Raw genomic sequence first — 19701 nt, 5'->3', positions numbered from 1 at the left:
TTTCTAATGCCTCAAAGAGCAGATCAGTCCGATGGCAGATAAGTGAAGGGTGTCTGCTGTACGGGCGTGTTTTAAAGATCTGTTTAATTCCCATCAGGATCACACCAGCATTAACCTCAATATGACCAGGGTGGCTTTTAACATGGTATTATGTCACTGGAATTTGCTCATATATACTGTGCAGGTTACTGCAAATGTGTTGCGTTTACCTACCTTACAGACAGTAGTGATGTTCCAATACCAATAACTAGTAATACAGGTATAAAATGTTTAAAGGACACATTAATTCTGACTTTTAACAGTTAGTTGCTATAGCACCTCTGGCATATTTTGGGAGTGTTCACTAGTTTGTCAATCATATTTGGTTTGTTAGTGGCTGTGGCCATGAGATTGCCACTGACTTGGGGGTTTGTGTAGGTTTTAATAGTCCTCAGTGTGTGTGTGTGTGTGTGTGTGTGTGTGTGTGTGTGTGTGTGTGTGTGTGTGTGTGTATTAGGACCACATCACAATTAACTGAACATTTTGCCTTTAAAGTTTAATGTAAATTGCAATTTCTCTGGATTTTTTTTCTCTTCAGACTTTCTTTTGGAGACTTCCTATTGGTCAGTAATGACAGAATTACTTAAACTAACTGAGAGCTCCTGTTTTATGGAACACCGTTTTATCTTAGTCATTATACATCGCATTTTGTGTTTAGCTGTTGTTACAAAACTAATACATACCCTCCACACTACACCATCATTATGTTTGTAGACCCTGTGAGTGTTATCTGCTATTTTTATGAACTGAAGAATGAGTCATATAGACAGTATACTGAACTGCTCTCTCTTGCCTGATAGGTCGATGAAGATGTGGCGCTGGACCAAGCTATGAAGTTCTGCCAGATACAGTTGGCCACATCAGCGCAAAGACAGGTATGAGTGCCTCCATTTATCAGTATCTAAACAGAACCCTTAGCGCTCATGAGCTGAAATGCTCTCAGACGCTTTCAGCATCTCCCTCACGTCCGTCTGGTTCTACGCCTCTTGTTTACCGGACTAAAATTCTTTAAGTGGAATTTCAACTCACTCATGAACCATCACGAGCATAACGCCACCCACAGGACACACGTCTGATCATCACGACATAGACCTCCATCCACTCAGTTCTTCTGGTTTGACCCAAAATGTCTCAAAGACATTGCCATGGTTGTGTTGCTTAACAGAACCTTGTCAAGAACCTTTTCCCCCTCAAAGTGAGCAATCCACTGATCACCCTAAATTTATCACCCTTGCACCTGTAAGCGTTTCTGTACTGTACTAGGTTGGTATGAGCCCTACTATGCACATTCTGTTTCTGAAGATGTCATCACAGCCTGGAACGGTCACGTCCCCATGTCTTGGGGTCAGAGACAGTGACAAAGCAGTGACAGGCTGGTGTTGGACTGCACCCGAACTAGCCAACTAACACGGAGCAATGGCACGAAGGGAGGTTTAGCGCTCTGTATAGTTTATTCCATAAATAACTATTTACGGTGCACAGTCAATAAAGAGTAATACAAGGCTGCACGAAACATGACCGGAGCAACGCCGCCGGTCTCAGCATATACACCGCCCACTCGCTAGTACGGCAGGCTTTTACTTTGAACGTTCGTAGGCGGGGCCACAACTCCGCCAATGCCGGAAGGACGCGTTCTGCATGTGACAGTTCTGCAGACAGACATGTCCCCCCTTGTAGGTCACGGGACTGAGGAAGACTTTTGGCGGAATTTTTACAGTTGTCCGGCACCCCTCTGCCAATTCCCAACAGTTTGTGTGACACATCTAATTGCACGTTGTGCCTTTGTGCTTCGTTAATTCGCTCTAACCCTCTGGTGACTCCTGCTGTACGTTGTGTGTTTGGTCCAACACCGTGACCATCTGCCTCGTGGACCCGGCATTGCTTCTCTCCATTTTTTTGGGCTTACTGGGTTTATGGAGAGATGATTAGCAATGCATAACAGCTACCCAGGTTGTGAGATATTATTCCATTACGACTTCTCCTGTTAGAGGAAACAACTGGCTATATGCACAAAGACTCTGCAAAAGTGTTACACCGGATGCCCTTCCTGACGCAATCTTCCCCATTTACCCGGGCTTGGGACTAGCACCATGAAATGCATGGTCTCATGTGTCCCCAGTGGCTGGGTTGAGTTATTACTCCAGTAGAATTCACTAGAATTGTGATTCTGAATATTGTCATTGTGGCATAATTTTTAGCTTCTTTGTGTCACTGTCCCAGATGAAGATGGATGAATTGATGAGTTCATTATAGTCTGGAAGAAAAAAGTAACGTATCATCGTGATTTATGTGATGTTGGAGACGTGAGAGAGAGATCCACCAGCTTTTTCACTGATGTCTGCTTTAAATGCACAGCAGAGTTGCTCTGAGAGTTGCTCTACCTTTTTTTGTCTCTGATTACATTGGCGACCTTCTGATTTACTGTGATGCCTCACTTTTGGCCTATTGGTTTGGAGGTCAAGAAGAAATGGCTTTTATAATGAGATGGAAACTGGGTTACTTACCCTGAGCGTAATTGTGAAATAATTGCAAGGACAACCTGACCTGAAACATCTACTTTGAGTCATTGTAAACATCGGCCCGGTGTACCAGAGAACTAAAATTGGCTTCCAGGTTCAGCAGGAGTGTTATTTTTATGTGTCACGACCAGACAGTACGGTTGCAGATAATCAGTGTGTTTCAGGACTGTTATTGCCTCAGATGTTGCTGGTGGTCTTTGCTCTATGAGCAAGCACCTATCTCCGTCACATGTGGGTATGCTCTGATTGCACAAACTGTGGTTGATGAGAGGAAGCGTAGGACCTCTGGATGGTTTTGACACAGCACGGGTGTTCATTATGGGAAGTTCCCTTAGGCCTCTGTTATCTTATCTGTACACCCCCCCCCACCCCCCCTTTGTAATTCAGCTAACAAACATTCAGAATATGATGATGTTCACCAACCTTTTCTTTTCCGTCAAAAAGTACAGCGTACAGGGGAATTCTGGGCACTGCAGCCCAACCACAAGTATGTAATACGCTGTTTTTGTATGTATGACTCGGTTTAGGGTTAAAGGTTAAGTTGGAGGTTGGGCTAGTATGTTTGTTCACAAAAGAGCTGTTTTGCTTTCCACATTAATATAAAGGTGTATATTAATTATAATAATTAATATAAAGATGTATTTTTGTTCTAGAACCTGCTTTAAGAAAATGTAAATTTTGGGTTTCCTAAAAGCCCCGTCTGCCTGTGTCCAAGACAAGCCAGGACCCCACCAACCCCAATTCCTTTCTGCATACTCACATCAAAATAATAAAACGATCAATCTTTTATTTGCAAAAAATAAACAGCTGTTATAGTTTTTCATTCTGTTTTACACTGCAGGCTATATAGAGTCCATGTTCGAGCTGTAATCAGCCCTAAAAAAGACAGAAATGGGCCCAAGCCTGACCCAACTGTTCTGCTGTGTGGTCTTTTTAAGTAAAGTGGTGACAGTCACACAGTCAGTGCTTTTACTGCACCATTTCCATACAGCCATGGCCCTGTGAGCTCTTGCAATGTACAGCTTTTTAAAAAAACAGCTACGAGCGCTTGACTAAAAAGGAAATGAAATGTGTGGGTTTCACCTCCATTTCACCTCGTTAGCATCCATTTTTGCATTTATCTTGCAATAATTAAAACATTTAATTTAAAAACATTTAATAAAACAAATTTACAGTATGCGGAACATTTTTTTACCAATCACCGAAACAAAGGTACTATTAACCGGAAGTTCGATCCCGACTTTGGAATAAATTGAGTACGTACCAGACCTGACCCAGGCCAAGATTTACAACTCTAGTCTATATATAGATATACAGACATCTATATAGCATACAGGATTATACTTTGGGTGTCTTTTTATATTTACATTTTTATGTTTCCAAATGTAATTTTGGTAACCTCAGCGCATATACAATTCTGCGCCGCCCCCACTCATCCAGTTTGTAAAATAGTGGCCTTTATCAGCATTTCCTGAATAACAGGCTCGTCTGTTACCTGTGAAGTCAGAGTTCAGAAAGTTCGGAAGTGCCAAAGGTGTCCTGACTTGCCTCAAATACCTGACAGGGCAAATTCAGAGACAACGTGATCAACCTTCAGCTTCCTGTCCAATGCAGTGATCGACGCAACGCATTCTGTGTAATCTGTGTGAAGATCAGATGATTCAAATGTTGCACTCCACCAATGACGTACCAGGGACCTTCCAGCATCCTACCGGCAGAATGATCTGCTTTGACATGTCCGCATGTCTCTGCAAGGCCAGACTCATTAGGCATTTTACCAAACCCTGTGAAAAATCTCATCCAGGGGAGCATTGTTACCTACTTTTTTCCAGTTGGAGAATCTTTTTCTTCTCCCGACTTTGGTTCACATCCGTTTAATGGATGAATTCACAGCCGCTCTGTCCTACTTTTGCTGTTCTTGCACTCATGTATTTCTCGTTCACATCGTGGTTTTGAAACGTTACTGTGCTCGTCTTTGGGATTGTTCCCCCTCTGCTGCTGAATAGAGTTAATGAAACATCTCTGCTTCTCTGAAAGAGCCTTCCCCCTTCATCCCTCAGGAGCGGAGCGAAGCCGAAACTGAAAAGTGAGTCAGTTCAGTCAACCGTTGGCTGCACACTGCCTGGTTGCCATGACAACAGGTGTTGTGGCGGGTTTGTTTGTGCAGCTCTCATGGTCCTGAGTGGTCCTCTAAAGATGGACAGGGGGTGGGTGGGGGTTTGCCTGGTTCTCCTTGGGCGTCCTGGTGACAGTCACACCAGGTGGACTTGCTTGTAAGGTGAATTTCAGTCTCTCTCTCTCTCTCTCTCTCTCTCTCTCTCTTTTTCAGTCCTCCAGTGATGCTGCAGTCGCATCCAAGTACAGCAAGGAACACCGAGACATCTTCTTTCCCGCTTCTTTCCCTGCCTCCTGCCTCGCAGGCCACACGCAGCCATCGCTGCCCACCCAAGACGGGGATGCGAAGCCAGGCAAAGCGCCAAGGCCGGCCCACTCGCACGCACACGTGCAACCACACGCACCCCCTCCCAGCACGCCTGTCTTCTGCACTCCCCCCACTGCACAGGACCAGACGCCCCTGAGGAAGACACATGGCCACCAGCCAGCAAACTTGGCCTACCACGGCCACACAGGTAATAGGCCACACACTCGCCTCTGAACCAGAAGACCCAGGTTCAAATCCCACTTACTACCATTGTGTCCCTGAGCAAGACACTTAACCCTAAGTTGCTCCAGGGGGGGACCCTGTAACTACTGATTGTAAGTCGCTCTGGATAAGGGCGTCTGATAAATGCTGTAAATGTAATATGAATCCTGCTGTATAGATATGCTTATTACGCAGAGGCAATAATATTGTTCTTCTATTTGTGCTTCAGTAGCACAAGACCTGGTTGTCCCTCATTTAGCCCTTCACTTTAACTCACTTTACCTGTCAAGTCTCAGTTACTGACATTATCTTTGAGCACATCCTACCAGCAGCAGGTGGTTTTAATGTTGTGGCTGACCTCTGTATGCATCTTTTTATATAGCTTCACTCCATTATATAGCATTATATAGCTTTTATATAGCTTCTGCCATTCTTCATTTGACACCTCCATATAAAGAATTAGGTTTAAGGTTGAGGTGCTCAGTGTTCCATCTCAGCCTCAGCATTTGGGCACTCGGTGCTGAAATCCACAAACGGTTGCCTAGGCAACCCAGATAGAGAAAAGCAGAGCGAGGGAGTCTGTTGATCATTGTGTGTGGCGTTAGATCCTTTTAAAACAGCATAGCACCAACCTGTAGGTGAGACGTGCCAGTGACTTTTTGGTTTTACAAGTTTGTTAACTGGGCCATCATGATGACTGGGATTTCACCCCCAGGTTTCTGTGTGTGTGTGTGTGTGTGTGTGTGTGTGTGTGTGTGTGTGTGTGTGTGTGTGTGTGTGTGTGTGTGTGTGTGTGTTATAGAGTATGTGGGTGTCTCTGATGTTAGCTGTTGTCGAGCTTATGTAGGCAGCTCTCTGACACGCATACACACTCAAATCATTTTTTTGTTTTTTTTTGTTGAAAACAGTGTGTCTAGCATGCGTTATTGGATAATCACTGATGCTTCAGCAGCGTCTGTAACATTCTGATTACATTCTCAGCTAATTACGCTGTTCGCAAGGCTTCCTGTGTTGCCGTGTGCCTGGAAATTACCCAGAGACCTTCTGATGTTTACTGCATTAGGGCAATGAAGAAACTGTAAAAGGAGGTTTTAGCTATAGGTTTCACCCTAAAACAAATACCACCATGGTTAAATGAATATTGGAAGCGGTAAATTGAATTTATAGCTATATTATTACACCTTTCTCTGGGTCAAATAACCAGCACTTCCTATTGTAATGATATACGTTTTTACATTTTCTAAAAATGTAATATTAATAAAAGTTTATATGTTTATTAATGCAATTGTGTAGTAATACAATAGTGAAATGCATTTAATGATTAAAATGTGTTTAGGATATATTCAAGAGATATATTTACACATTGTTTTAGGCTGTTTTATGCATTTTTCCCCTGTATTTTTTTAGTCAAACAACTGTACCAAATGTATGGTATAGTTGTTGGTCATTAAACTTAAATGTCAATGATAAATGATTGTAACCTGGTGTGCAGGTTATACTTGATATGTGTCTCCACCTGCTGGACAGTACATGTGGTTGGGGTTCAGAGTTGTCATAGTACAATATATTAGTCTTTTTTTTTTAGTTTCAGCTCCTGCCCACAGAATGGCTGCTGAAAGCAGCTTTGTCTGCTCTTACATACACAATATGAGTAATATGATTAGATTAAGATTTCAATTCATTAAATACAATTACAGAACATTTGAATGTATTATCTGAAATCTTATAACTGGTAGTCTCAATGAGATTATTCCAAAAACTTTCAAGTGCTTTTTTTTGTTAATGCAGATTAGTCTTATAGATCCCATAAATCCTCCCAAATATTAGCACATTCTTTAGTTGCTAAGAAGACATCTCCTTGTGCAAAGGGAAACCAAAATGCATTATGGGATGGCAGTTGTAGCTGGTAGCAAGCTTTGCTGTTGCTGGATTGCTTTCGAGCTCAGAAAAATCAAACTTAATAAGATCCCGTAGGTAAAGAAGATTACAGTACATATAAATCTATTGCTTTATTTAACTTTATTTAATAGGTATGGAATAAAGCCTCTAAAAGGGCTGCTGTTAGATGTCTGGAGGAAATTGTGGTATTATCAGCATTATTAGGATTTCCATTGAAGTACATTAATCATTTAAATACAATACAACAGTTGTATTGCAGAGCTGCTGAAAAAAGATCGGAATTATCAGACTTGCTGTCCACAGCATGTTACACTGTGGCTTCCCACAAATTTTATATTATACTAGTATTTTATATTATACTAGTTTTTGGACTGAAGAGTCACCACTTTCTCAGACAGTGTTGATTTCCTAACGTAATTATCAAGTTTTGTTGGGTGAAATAAGCAGGTCCACAGTGGTGGTGTAATCATGTGTTTGTGTGCAGTGGGGGAACGAGTGGACTGTGGTGTGGAGGGTCTGGTTTACAGACAGCAGGAGACCCACCTGTGCCAACAGATGAAGATGGCGTCAGTCTCTCGCATGCCCGACCCGTCCGCATGGAGCAGCGATGAACCGCCAACCTGCGCCGCCTCACATGCCAGCTCAGGTCTCAGCTGATCCTTAATCAAATTAATCAAATTTAGTCTTTTTTTTTTTATTATTATTTTGCAGACGCTTTTATCCAAAGCGACTTACAGGAGGAAGACACCAGCAATTCTCATTCGATTTTGAGTTTACAAAAACTAAGAGCCCTGATAAGGCCTAACTTGTCAGCAAAGAGCATGCTCGGAGATTAAGGCTTCTTAAAAGTGGTGATAGTCTCGGCTAGTCGAATGGAGGAGGGCAGGTTGTTCCACCAGCCTGGGACAACAAAGGAGAACAGAGTTGATTGGAATCGGAGACCCCGTGAAGAGGGAATTTTCAGTCTCATTTAATTTGCTGATCTGAGAGAGCGTGCAGGAGTGTATCTAGCTAGTAGTGTGTTGATGTAGGAGGGTGCAGTTCCATTAACAGCCCTGTAGGCAGCATCAAGGATTTGAACTCAATGCGAGCAGCTACCGGGAGCCGGTGGAGAGAGGTGAGAAGAGGTGTAACATGGGTGGAGGCTCCAGCCAGGAGAGAGTTACAATAGTCAAGTTTAGAGATGACCATTGCCTGGACGAGGAGCTGCGTAGCCTGTTGTGAGAGAAAAGGCCGAATCTTGCGAATGTTGTAGAGAGTGAACCTGCAGGATCTGGAGATCGCAGCAACGTGATGGTTCAGACTCAGTTTGTCGTCAATCCAAACTCCAAGGCTTTTTGCAGACGCCGTGGGTGTTAACAGTAGCGAGCCAATTAATAATAACCAAGATACATTGCACTTTTGTTTTTCTCTAATGCTCACGTTCTCTCTTGGTTTTCATCTCCACAGTCGCCTCTGCAGAAGACGCGTGCCAGGAGCAGTCCAAGCAGTCGGACGCCAGTCGCATCCGCTCACGGATCCCTCCCAACATGCCAAAGCTCTTCATCCCCTCCACCGTCACCAAGTTCCCGCCCGAGATCACGGTCACCCCACCCACACCTACCCTACTCTCCCCCAAAGGCAGCATCTCTGAGGAGACCAAGCAGAAGCTAAAGGTGAGCTCTTATTTCTCACCTCTCTGCTGTATTATTCATCCTGCAGTTTATTAAATGTGTAGAAGCTGCCCTGGCCTGTGCATATATTTCAAAATTGCTTATGAAGTTTTGCATCAGTCAAACTCAGCATGATAGACCATTTACTATTGTGCTGGGAACACATTTTTGGCTCCCTGAGGCTAACCGCTGAAGCTAGCGACCCGGAAATCGAGGCGAGGCCAAAGGCCTCACCAAGTCCTACGATCTGACATATAGGACGATTCTGTGCCCCCAACAGGGTTTGGAAAACCCAGAAAACCCCGGAAAACTGGGAAAATGGCAAAAAAGGTAATAACTTACATTCAAGGCTGCCACGCAAAGGCCTGACCTCTCCGCACAATATGACATATTGTTTATTTTGGTAGGTCGTTTGGCCTGCCCACAAATTGGGTTCAAAGTGTCAAAAGTACGGTTTACTATTGTGCAGAGGAAGATGTTTTCAGCTCCCTGTGACAAGCCGTAAAAGCTAGAGACATGGGAGTCAAGGCGAGGCCAAAGGCCTCGCCGAGACACACAATCCGACATATTGGATGTGTTCCTACCCCCAATATGGGTCGAGGAAATCTGGAAAATAAGGAAAAAAGCAAAAAAGACCATGTCGTGCATTTGTGGCTGCTAGGCTAAGACCTTGAAACGCACAAAAAAAACGCGCCCTTACCTCTCCGCACAAAATGACATATTGATTGCTTCATTGGGGACTTCAGGAGGGCCACAAATCGTGACCAAACCAGTGTGAAAAAATTTGTTTTCTTAGAATTTGCGAATACATGGTTCGCCACACACACTCATGTCGCCACACACACTCATGTCATGTCGTGTGGCCTTTCGTTCCGCACAGTTTGACATATGGCTTGGCTTGGTCGGATTTACGGTCTGCGCGCAAATCCCCAAAAAGCGTTTTAGGAACGCGTTAATTATCCTAGTCCAAAATTGTACCTTTTTGGACTTTGTGTCCAGATGGTTTCTCATGCAAAAAAGTCTCGAAGATCTCCCCAACACCGACGTTTTGATATATGGTTTGTCTCTGTCTGATTTACGGATCATGCACAAATTTGAAAAAACAAAAAAGTGTCAATGGGTGAAAAAAAGTTTATTTCTTCCTTTATTTATTATTATTCAGCCTCGCTCTTCGGCAATTAATGCGGGTCGTACCGAAGCACGCACACCGGCGTGCTATATATCAAAAATTAGTACTATATTGTGTGAGGTGTGCTATTACTTTTATAAGCGATCGGACTGGGCGTGGCCGAGCTATTAACGCTCAAACAGGGTCATTTTCCCATTAGAATGCATTGAATGCTAATTTTAGCATTGGTAGCATTTGTAAAATGGGGCCCCTTTTAAGTGGTACTGCTACTGTGTCATTGCCAGCAAAGGGGGTCCTACAAGGGGTACTGATACAGCAGCAGCGCCAGCACTGTAATTCAATGGAATTTCAAACCAGCAGCTTCATTAGGATGACAATCAAACACATTATTAAGACCGCCCGGTCCTTTGGCTGCTTTATTAGGGACGCCCGGTCCTTTGACCACTTTAGTAGGGACGCCCGGTCCTTCAATCACTTTTTAGGGACGCCCTGTCCTTCGGTAACTTTATTAGGGACGCCCTCTCCTTCGTCCACTAACATGCAAGCATTGAGCTAACATGCTAATTTTTTGGACATTGTCCAAACGTCACCAAATCTAACATGACGCCTCTTAGCCACGCCCTCTTAGCGGTTTTTATGTTAGCATGCTAGCATTAGCATGCTAATTTGTAAACATGCTCCAAACATCACCAAATTTAACGTGAAGCATCTTGGACATGCCCTCTTAGCGTTTTTGATGTTAGCATGTTAGCATGCTCGTTTTTAAACATGCTCCAAATAACACCAAATTTAATGTGAAGCACCTTGGCCACGCCCTGTTAGTATTTTTGATGTTAGCATACTAGCATTAGCATGCTATTTTTTTAACATGTTCTAAACGTAAACAAACTTCACGTCACGTCGGATACTTTAATAACACCACCTGATTTCACAGCTGAGACCAGCTCAGGAGGTTATGCCCACGCTCCTACGAAAAACGCCCGGACAGGCCCATCAAAATTTCCTCTGGAATTTTGGTTTCTAGTTATAATTAAAATGCAATGCTGTACAGTTACAGTCATATCAACCACAACCACAGGTCTGGGTTTAAATGTGAATTTTATAGGGCATTAGTGAAACTGGCTATTTGTTTTGGTACCCAAAACGTGCCCTCTGCATTTAACCCATCATGAGCACTGGGCAGTCCCCACCCACCGTGTCCCCAGGCAGTGTGTTGGGAAGGTACTTTGCGTCGGACCATACCAGCCCAGTGAACGTCACTGTTTTAAACATACACCTGAAAGCTTTGTAGCTAAATGTGTTTCTACAGACTTTCAAATATTGAAACAGTCAGTTAAATCTGATTAACCTGATTGATAAATTTTTCTATGGAAAATAGAATGCTAAAAGAAATTCTGTAGTATTTGCAGTTTTACTTGTCCTTATATTTAAGATGGGTACTGTGGATAATGTGGAAAATCATTTAATTTCAATGTATTTTAAAAAAAAAGGTTTTGCAGATATTTGAAAGATTTTTACTAATTTTAATGAAACCCAGACATTCAAAGTTTAGTTTATATATGTTATATTGCATAGTTCATCAGGCTTAATTAAAATACAATGCACCACGTTTTAACTCATATCTTAAACTTAACAGCAAAGATTTTAGCCCAGTGACATTGTTGTCCTGTGAATCACACCATCTTTGACATTTTAGTTGCATATACTGGTGTTACATAAACAATATTTTATTGAAGTGTTTCACAGCTTTGACACCCATTATGCATTGAAATATTTGGTGCAATAGTTTTGTCTGAAGGCTGAATGAAGTTGGTTTCTAACAACACTCTAACAAGTGAGACTAGTTTTCTGTGTCCCGTGCATCACATAGCAAGTTTTCAAACTGCTTGTGTGGCTTTTGTCGTAACTCCATGTTGAAGTACCCAGTAGTAATATCGATATTGATGCATCACATACATTTTCTACATTGTCACAGGATGTTTTCAAATACAAAAGTTAAAGTATTTTATTTGCATGCTTTGATTTCCTATAAAGAGCAGAAAAAGTCTGCGTTTAGTCCACACTCATCGTGTAACAGTGGTATATACTGGTAGTTCTCCTTTAAATGCACACTCCTTTCTCCTCATATACAGAAATGCACCCTTTTATGCTTAACCAGAGACGTAAGCTCCACTACACAAATCAAACCCGGTTCAACCTGAAGCTGCAAATGGTAGAAAAAGGCCTGGTTCAGACATCCGTGGGGTAAAGCGAGCGCAGACTGAACACAGACTGTTTTTCTGCGCATTGGAGAAAATCTAAAGACACTTTAAGACCAAACACGGCAGGCGCTGTGCTCACCATGGCGCCCAGCGCAATATGATATGCATGGTTTTCTGAGCTCCAGGTTAGACGATAATGTGGTGATGTAGATATCTGGACACTCCAACACTCAGCTTTTCCTCAAGGCCGACCAAGTGCTGCAGGGCGTGAAACTCTGACCCGGAGCGGCGGTGTACTCTGTAGATCAGGCCGGCACTACTTTTTAACAAGAAATTTTATGCCAGAAAATCAATTATGTTCTGCAATCGATGTAGAATAGTCCACGTCTGCACCGTGATGCATGGACTATATGATTAATTTCAACACCCCTACTAATTATGCGGATAAAGTAACTTGTGTTATGAACATGTTGCGTTGTTTATTTGACAACTAGCCTGACTGCTCTCCTGTTCTTCCACTTTGCAGAATGTGATCCTGGCCTCGCAGTCGGCAGCTAATGTGAAAAAAGACACACTAAGCCAGCCAGCCCTGGAGGTGCAGGAGACGTCCAGCCAGGAGTCGTCTCTGGAGAGCGACACAGACGAAGATGATGAGTACATGGACATCTGACTCCGCCTCGACCTTTATTCAGCCGAGTGCAGGACGTGAACAGAGCAGGGCTGATTAATGTCCAGCACTCCTTTTTTCATCTTCTAACACCCTCGTTTTTGTCTTGGACATGGAATGGTACTTGCAACTGCAGCTCACTCTTAGTCCTGTGCTTCTGTCTGCATGTTTTTTATTCTTATTACGACCTGTTCTGGTTTTTCGAACATAAGGGCTTCTTCTCTCCGCCAGTCACGTGGCAGCCTGTCTTGGCACTGCTGCCGGTTTCGTCCAGTGCTGGTACTCTGTGTTGGCTGAGCATGTTATTGTGAACATTACTGTTCCCTGAACCACTATCCAAGCAAAGTGCCATGTTCCACCCGCCAAGTCCCCACAGCACAAGCCGAGCCCTACAGAGACTTCAGATGGTAAAACTAAAAGCAGGTTTGTGGCAATCTTGAGAGCTATGCAGATACTTCGTAGCAGACCTGGACATGGATATCTTCTTCTTTTTTTTATGTTGTCTCCTTAGTTCTGTGTTAAAGTCTTTGGGGCTGGAAGTGAAAAGATTCACAGATTCCTGGTGCTTTACAAGAGGACCTATTGAGAGGCCACATATCACCATTATAATGCTCACTTTGCTCTGAGGAAACCTCCTGAATGCCTATACATGCTGAAGTGTAGCAAGTTGCCAGTATGATCTGTCCCAGAATGCATAGGGTCACATTTCAACCAGGGGGGCTATACATGTTTTTTGATTGTATGTTTAAAATATTTTTTTTCATATATATTTGATTTTTTTTTTATGTTGTTGTTGTTATTATTATTTAATTAACTACAACGAATTCTAGCAAACAGGGTCGGGGAGTGTTGCTATGTCACGTGGAGTTGCAGCCTGAAGGCCTGTTACCAGCATCACCACAAATTCAGTAGGGAAAAAAGCTTTGTACATATCTTCAGTGATGGCCTCGTGTTGGTGGTTTACTTAGCTTCATAAGAGGGGTGTGTGTACATACATGGTGCATACTTGCAAGAAAGGGATTTACTGCAGGTCCTTAAATCATAGACAGCCGAATGTTTTTTACAGATAGTTTTTCTATGAGAAGATGGTTATCAGTATTTTTTTCTCAAAAAATGGTGTGATAAGACTTTTTGTAAGAATAAAAGTATATAAATTACTAAATAAAGCATAAGACTTCAGCCAAACTGCCCTCTCTTATCTACCTGTATAAATGAATGCTTTGTATTTTTCAGTGTAAGATATTGTTTTTTTTGTATTCTGCTGCTGCGCTTCTGAAAAGGATTGTACCATGGCTGAGGATTGAATTTTGGAATTGAGAATTTACCATAACGGCAAAGTGTTTGCTCAGGCTGTTTTTTTTTTTTTTGTTTTTTTTGTTTTTTTTTGCGTGTGTGAGTGTGTTTGTTTGGTGGGGAGGGGGATGAATTCAAAATGCTGCATTAAAGATGTCATGACCAAAAATACACTTGATACATTTCAATGTGGTCATAGTGCTTTTTGGGGAAGGGTCAGTGAAGGTTTCCCGACTTAATGGGCTTCTTGACAAGTTATCTCTGTGTACAGCAATTACGAAGCTTTTTAACAGCAAGCATCCTCTGTTTATGATGCCAAGCACCAGCCACTCTTCATGCGCCTCTGTGTCCCCTTTTTTTTTTCGGAGCACAGAAAACAGACTGTGATTTATGTTAAATGCACCAAAATTCTCCAGTGAAAAGGAATGAATTCCGTGTGACTATTTTTTTTGTAAAAGTCTGTAAAAGCATAAATAATAATAATAACTGATAAGTACAATCCAAGTCGGTGGAGTGTGCCTACATCAACAATGAATGGCGCACCGATGCTGCAGTAGTTGACAGTAACTTCTGCTTTTGTAGTGATAGAAGTGAATGGTTATCATTGCTGGCGAATTCAACCAGTTGCAACCAGGGGAAATAACTGCTGCCACCATGTGTACACCACCATCAAGGATGCTTACCGGCCTGAACCCCACCCACATTTTGCCAACATGTCAACCACGTCTCCAGCTTACAGATCGATTCTGACACGCACTTCTGCAGTCTGAAGAGAGATCAGAGTGCGGCCTGAAGGAGTTGTCTCCGCACTCCAGGACTGCACAGACATGACTGTATTCAGAAACGCTGCCACTTATTATCAGAAGTTTGCCAAGTATGTGAGTGAACACATAAAGTATAAGGAATTTGATTCTGCCAAATAAACTGAGTGGGCTGGGCCTAAACACCCTGTTGTTGAACTGTGTCCTAGGCCACAGAATCGTCACACTGAATAAAGGCTGTGTTCGTAACCCATTGCCGATCTCGCTACTGCGCCAGTATTGCTGAGCAGGGCTCAGCTTGAACCAGGTCATTAAGTTTTCAGATGACATGAAGGTGAGCCTCATCAAGAAGAATGACATGTATAGAGAAGGTGGCGAGATTGGCTGTCCGGTGAAAGCGGAACGACCTCTCCTCACATATAGACAAAACAAACTAAATTATTATCCACTTTAGAAGACACAGCACTGCGCATCCACCTCTCACCATCAACGGCAGTGTTGTCAAGATACTGAAAGAACACCTCCATGGCCCTCCCACTGAAAAGAGCAAAACTCCACCCACCGATCCTAAAGACATTCTACACCAGCACCATTCAAGGCCCGGCTGCATCACTGTCAGGTACGGGAACTGTAACGTTTAAGACTGTAACCCACAACTGTGGACAGTCATTGGTGAAAGTGAAGTGATCGTCATTGTGAAACACAGCAGCACAGCACACGGTGACACAATGAAATGTGTCCTCTACTTTTAAACATCACATGAGCAGTGGGCAGCCATGACAGGCGCCCGGGGAGCAGTGCGATTCGAACCTGCAACTTTCTCATTACGGGGCCGCTTCCTGACACCGCTGCACTGGTGTTTCCCTACTTACCCAGAAAGACATTTTTCAGACCCACTGCTACAACAGAACTTGAAACATAATAAGGGAGGACTCTCACACACTAGATGGACTCTTGTAACGTGTTTACACTTTTACCAAAAGAATCGCAGCTCCTGAATCTCCTCTTGTGTAATTGATGTCTTTAATTTTACATCTAACCTGTACAATATAACTATCATGTTCAATATCATTCATGGTTACGTCCCCCTTCCATTCTCATTTATGTGCCATTTAATCTTTCAGACATATTTTGTGGAAAAAAAAATATCTTAAATATTATATTCTGCAGAATTATATATTAGATGGTCTAGTGTTTAACTCGCCTAGAAAGTGAAGTGATTGTCCACGTGTGATACACAGCACACTGTGCACACAGTGAAATTTGTCCTCTGCATTTATCCCATCACCTTTGGTGAACAGTGGGCAGCCACGACCGGCGCCCGGGAAGCAGTGTGTGGGGACGGTCCTTTGCTCAGTGGCACCTCAGTCATACCTTGGCGGGTCGGGATTCGAACCGGCAACCTTCTGATTACGGGGCCGCTTCCTTAACCGCTAGGCCACCACTGCCCCGCCTCTGAACCAGAAGGCCACAAAATCACAGGTTCAGACATTTACAGCATTTAGCAGACGCCCTTATCCAGAGCGACTTACAATCAGTAGTTACAGGGACAGTCTCCCTGGAGCAACTTAGGGTTAAGTAGTGATTGTAAGTCGCTCTGGATAAGGGCGTCTGATAAATGCTGTAAATGTAAGTGTCTTGTTCAAGGACACAATGGCAGTAAGTGGGATTTGAACCTGGGTCTTCTGGTTCATAGGTGAGCATGTTACCCACTAGGCTACTACCACCCATATTACAAACCCCACTTACTACCATTGTGTCCCTGAGCAAGACAATAAACCCTGAGTGTCTCCAGGGGGACTGTCCCTGTAAGCTGCTCTGGATAAGGGCGGCTGATAAATGCCGTAAATGTAAATGATCCTAACAACAATAACAATTCAGCCAAATTTGGTACAACCAGAAACTGGAACCTAGAGCTGTGCTGATGCACTGGAGCAGTTTTAGGTACTGTGAAGTGGAACTCGGTCCCTGTCTGTGGAGAGAGACCACCATGACTCCCCGGGCACATTTCTGTTGAAGGGCTTGCCCGGCCTTGGTGTGAAGCTCTTGACACGAGGGAGGCCATTAGCCTTCATTAGCAACTTCCAGAAATTTCTTATGAAGTGCTGTGAATTTGTCATTTGCCCCCTTTGTCAGGGATGCTCGAGCCGGGATTTGTTTTCTTACGCCGTGGGCCAAATGTGCGCCTGTCCTTCCCAGTTTGAATTTGTGTGGTCGGCGTCGTTTTAAGGCCGGCCTGAGACGGGGGTAGGGGAGCGGATGAGGTTCATTTGATCTCCGCTCACTGTTTGTCTGCAGTTGGAAAAGGGACGGAGCGCAGCAAACAGTGTATGTTCACCCACAGACAGCGAAACGCAGGCAGGAATTTTGACTCGGCATCGCGGACCTAAGGAGCCCGGCTGAGAACTCTTCATATCTGTTCACCCATCACGTGCAGCGCAAAGACTAGCGATTAGCAAATTACCCCTCCACACTTTTTTGGCCCAAAGGCCGCTGCCGCCTCAAATTGGCCAATTAAAGCATCAAAAGGCCCCGTTGCATGGCTAATGTCAGCCAGAGGTGTGAGCTTTCTCGTCAGCCCACTCCAGGGCTCTTTATTGGGCCCGGCCAACGCATCTAATCCTGGCTGCGGGTCCTGTGTATTAGCAGCTGTTAAACTATTGAGTGTGAGCAAGACTCTGCAGTTAAAGCAAATGGCAGGATAGACTGGAAGCTTCCAGGTAGTGAGACGGTAGTAAGAGGCCGATCGATGAGTAGCAGAGGCTGCGGGCAAAATGGTTCCTGGCATAGTAGAGCCAGATATCATTGATTTGGGTCCCTCAAATCATTCACGACAGTTACAGCATTGTGGCACTCATGCAGAGACCAGAAGGTCTCAAGTAGCGTCCCATCGGCTTATAATCACACAAAGCGCGAGTTGACAGTTCATGTTGTGTGAAGATGTGTGGAACCACACCTAGCCTCCGACATCTCTCTCCCCTTTGTCCATTTCCACTATGCTGAACTGTAAACAGCCACAACTCTAGTGATAATTCCACTCCGAGCCACCAGCCTCACCTCGGCCAGTAATGGAGTTGACGCTGCTGCTGCTGAAATGTACACCTCCACTCCATAACACACCAACAGCATACACACACATGCACACACCACTTCTGTATCCACATAACCTCAACTAACAATTGTAGGTTTGCATGCAGTTCACCTCAAAAGAGACCTCCAAGCCTTAGAAGGCCACGCTCTCACTATAGAAATGCTTAATTATACAACACTACATCCATAGGACGTCTTATTTTCACCCTGCCTGCCATTAAAAGCCTTTTAATGTTAAAGTAGATGATGATGTTGAGGTTTTCATTACTAAAGTGCATCTATTTCCTCGTGGGATCTGTTGGCTGTCAATATTCTGTCAGCTGAGCCAGGCTTTCTCCTCATAAACAGAGACTTGGTCCGCTGCTGCTCCCTGGAGAAGTGTTTATTGGCCATCTTAACCATCCTGAGCACTGAAATGGTGAGGGGAAGGTGTAAAGGTTCGAACTTTCTGTCTCTTATTTTGACTCTCAGACTTTTCTTTTATATAAATGACCAGTATGTGTGAAATTGCCGGATAATAAGATGAAGCAACAAGGGGAGTTTATTCAACCTCCAAATAACAAACTGCTGTCTAGCGATGAACTTGAAGTTCCCAGGGGGACATTTGCTTTACATCAAGGGGGGTGTTTAGCAGTGTGAACGTCCTTGCACTGCAAACAGAAGGAGTATTTAGCATCTCTATAACCAGGGCTAATGGTGCAGGGTCCTGGGGTGTAGACTTGGTGTGGATTTAACTGAGGGAGGAAATGCCACTCTGGTTTCAACCCTCTCGCATTTGAGTATGCAGCAAGAAATAAATCACACATACACACACTCACACACCGATACTGTCTGTCAAAAAAAAATGACAGTAGTGCAGTCTGACCTCTGTTAAAGGCTTCAGAGTATTCACCAGGACAAACAATAACCGTATTCAGCCTCTGGTTCTATAACCTTGGTCTGTGGTGCCAACTTGCTGTTAAGTGCCGACCCATTGAATGCACTGCGGTCCTTCTCTGTGGACTCTTAAGGGGAAACTGACTCTAATGAGATTAGAGTCTCTGCCTTTGTCATGTCTAGACGCCCCAATACACAACGACCTGCAGGTTCCCGCCCCTCAGGTGAAGTTCACCTGGAAAGAGAAAGGAGCCTCAGGCATGACTGTGTAATCGTACCATTATAGCTTTATGTGCCGCAAAATCTTTTTCACTTTCACTAATGGGGGACAACGTTGCCTAAGGGTTTTGTTAAAAAAGAAAAACTATGAACCAAATCTGTCACAGCAACACCATTCTGTCTTGTACCTTTGGTGTAAATGCCGTTATTCAGGTTGCCGACTTTATTGTTAAAAAGAAGAGAATTTCAACAATGTCGGATCTAACACATAGTTACACTTTATGGTATCATTTCTTTGTATAGTATATCAAAAGAATGTGCTCTATCTGTATAAAAAATTACTTAATCCATTTAGAATTTTTGATATTTACATTGCTTGAACACAGTCATCTGTTCTCGTAGTATAATCACACATCTCTTACTGTATTGCTTGTTAACATGCATGTTTGTGTGAATTGGTGCATATTTGCTTTGGGCTCATCTCTGGTATATTAGGAGGATTTTCTGGGTGCCACCATGGGCAGCACAGTGCTGGTCCAAGTCGGTGCATATTTGCTTAAAAGTCTTTTAGCAGTTAATAAACATGTCTCCTCCAGTCCCCCTTCCTGTGGGGATGCTATCAAGATGCTGCTAAGTCTCTTTGATTTCACCCGTCCTCCAATCAGAACATGACATTATCTTCTCATTGAGCCACTTCAAAGCCTGGGAATGG

The 19701-nt window shown here is 43.5% G+C and overlaps 1 protein-coding gene across 3 annotated transcripts in view; it reads left to right on the top strand.

Annotated features, from left to right (window-relative positions):
- cabin1 (calcineurin binding protein 1) overlaps positions 1–14231 on the top strand; it is a 53695-nt gene extending 39464 nt beyond the window's left edge. For all 3 annotated transcript variants that reach the window (XM_028995489.1, XM_028995488.1, XM_028995487.1), the window contains 5 exons: positions 840–914; positions 4888–5188; positions 7586–7747; positions 8551–8756; positions 12610–14231. In XM_028995489.1, the coding sequence (XP_028851322.1) occupies positions 840–914; positions 4888–5188; positions 7586–7747; positions 8551–8756; positions 12610–12753 (888 nt within the window). In that variant the 3' untranslated portion in view covers positions 12754–14231. The remainder of the gene's footprint in view (positions 1–839; positions 915–4887; positions 5189–7585; positions 7748–8550; positions 8757–12609) is intronic.
- The last annotated feature ends 5470 nt before the right edge of the window (positions 14232–19701 follow it).

Source organism: Denticeps clupeoides, chromosome 11 (genome assembly GCF_900700375.1).
Source record: "Denticeps clupeoides chromosome 11, fDenClu1.1, whole genome shotgun sequence".
Classification (NCBI taxonomy): Eukaryota; Metazoa; Chordata; class Actinopteri; order Clupeiformes; family Denticipitidae; genus Denticeps; species Denticeps clupeoides.
Note: the sequence above shows the minus strand (reverse complement) of the source record. Positions and strands in the feature narration are given on the sequence as shown.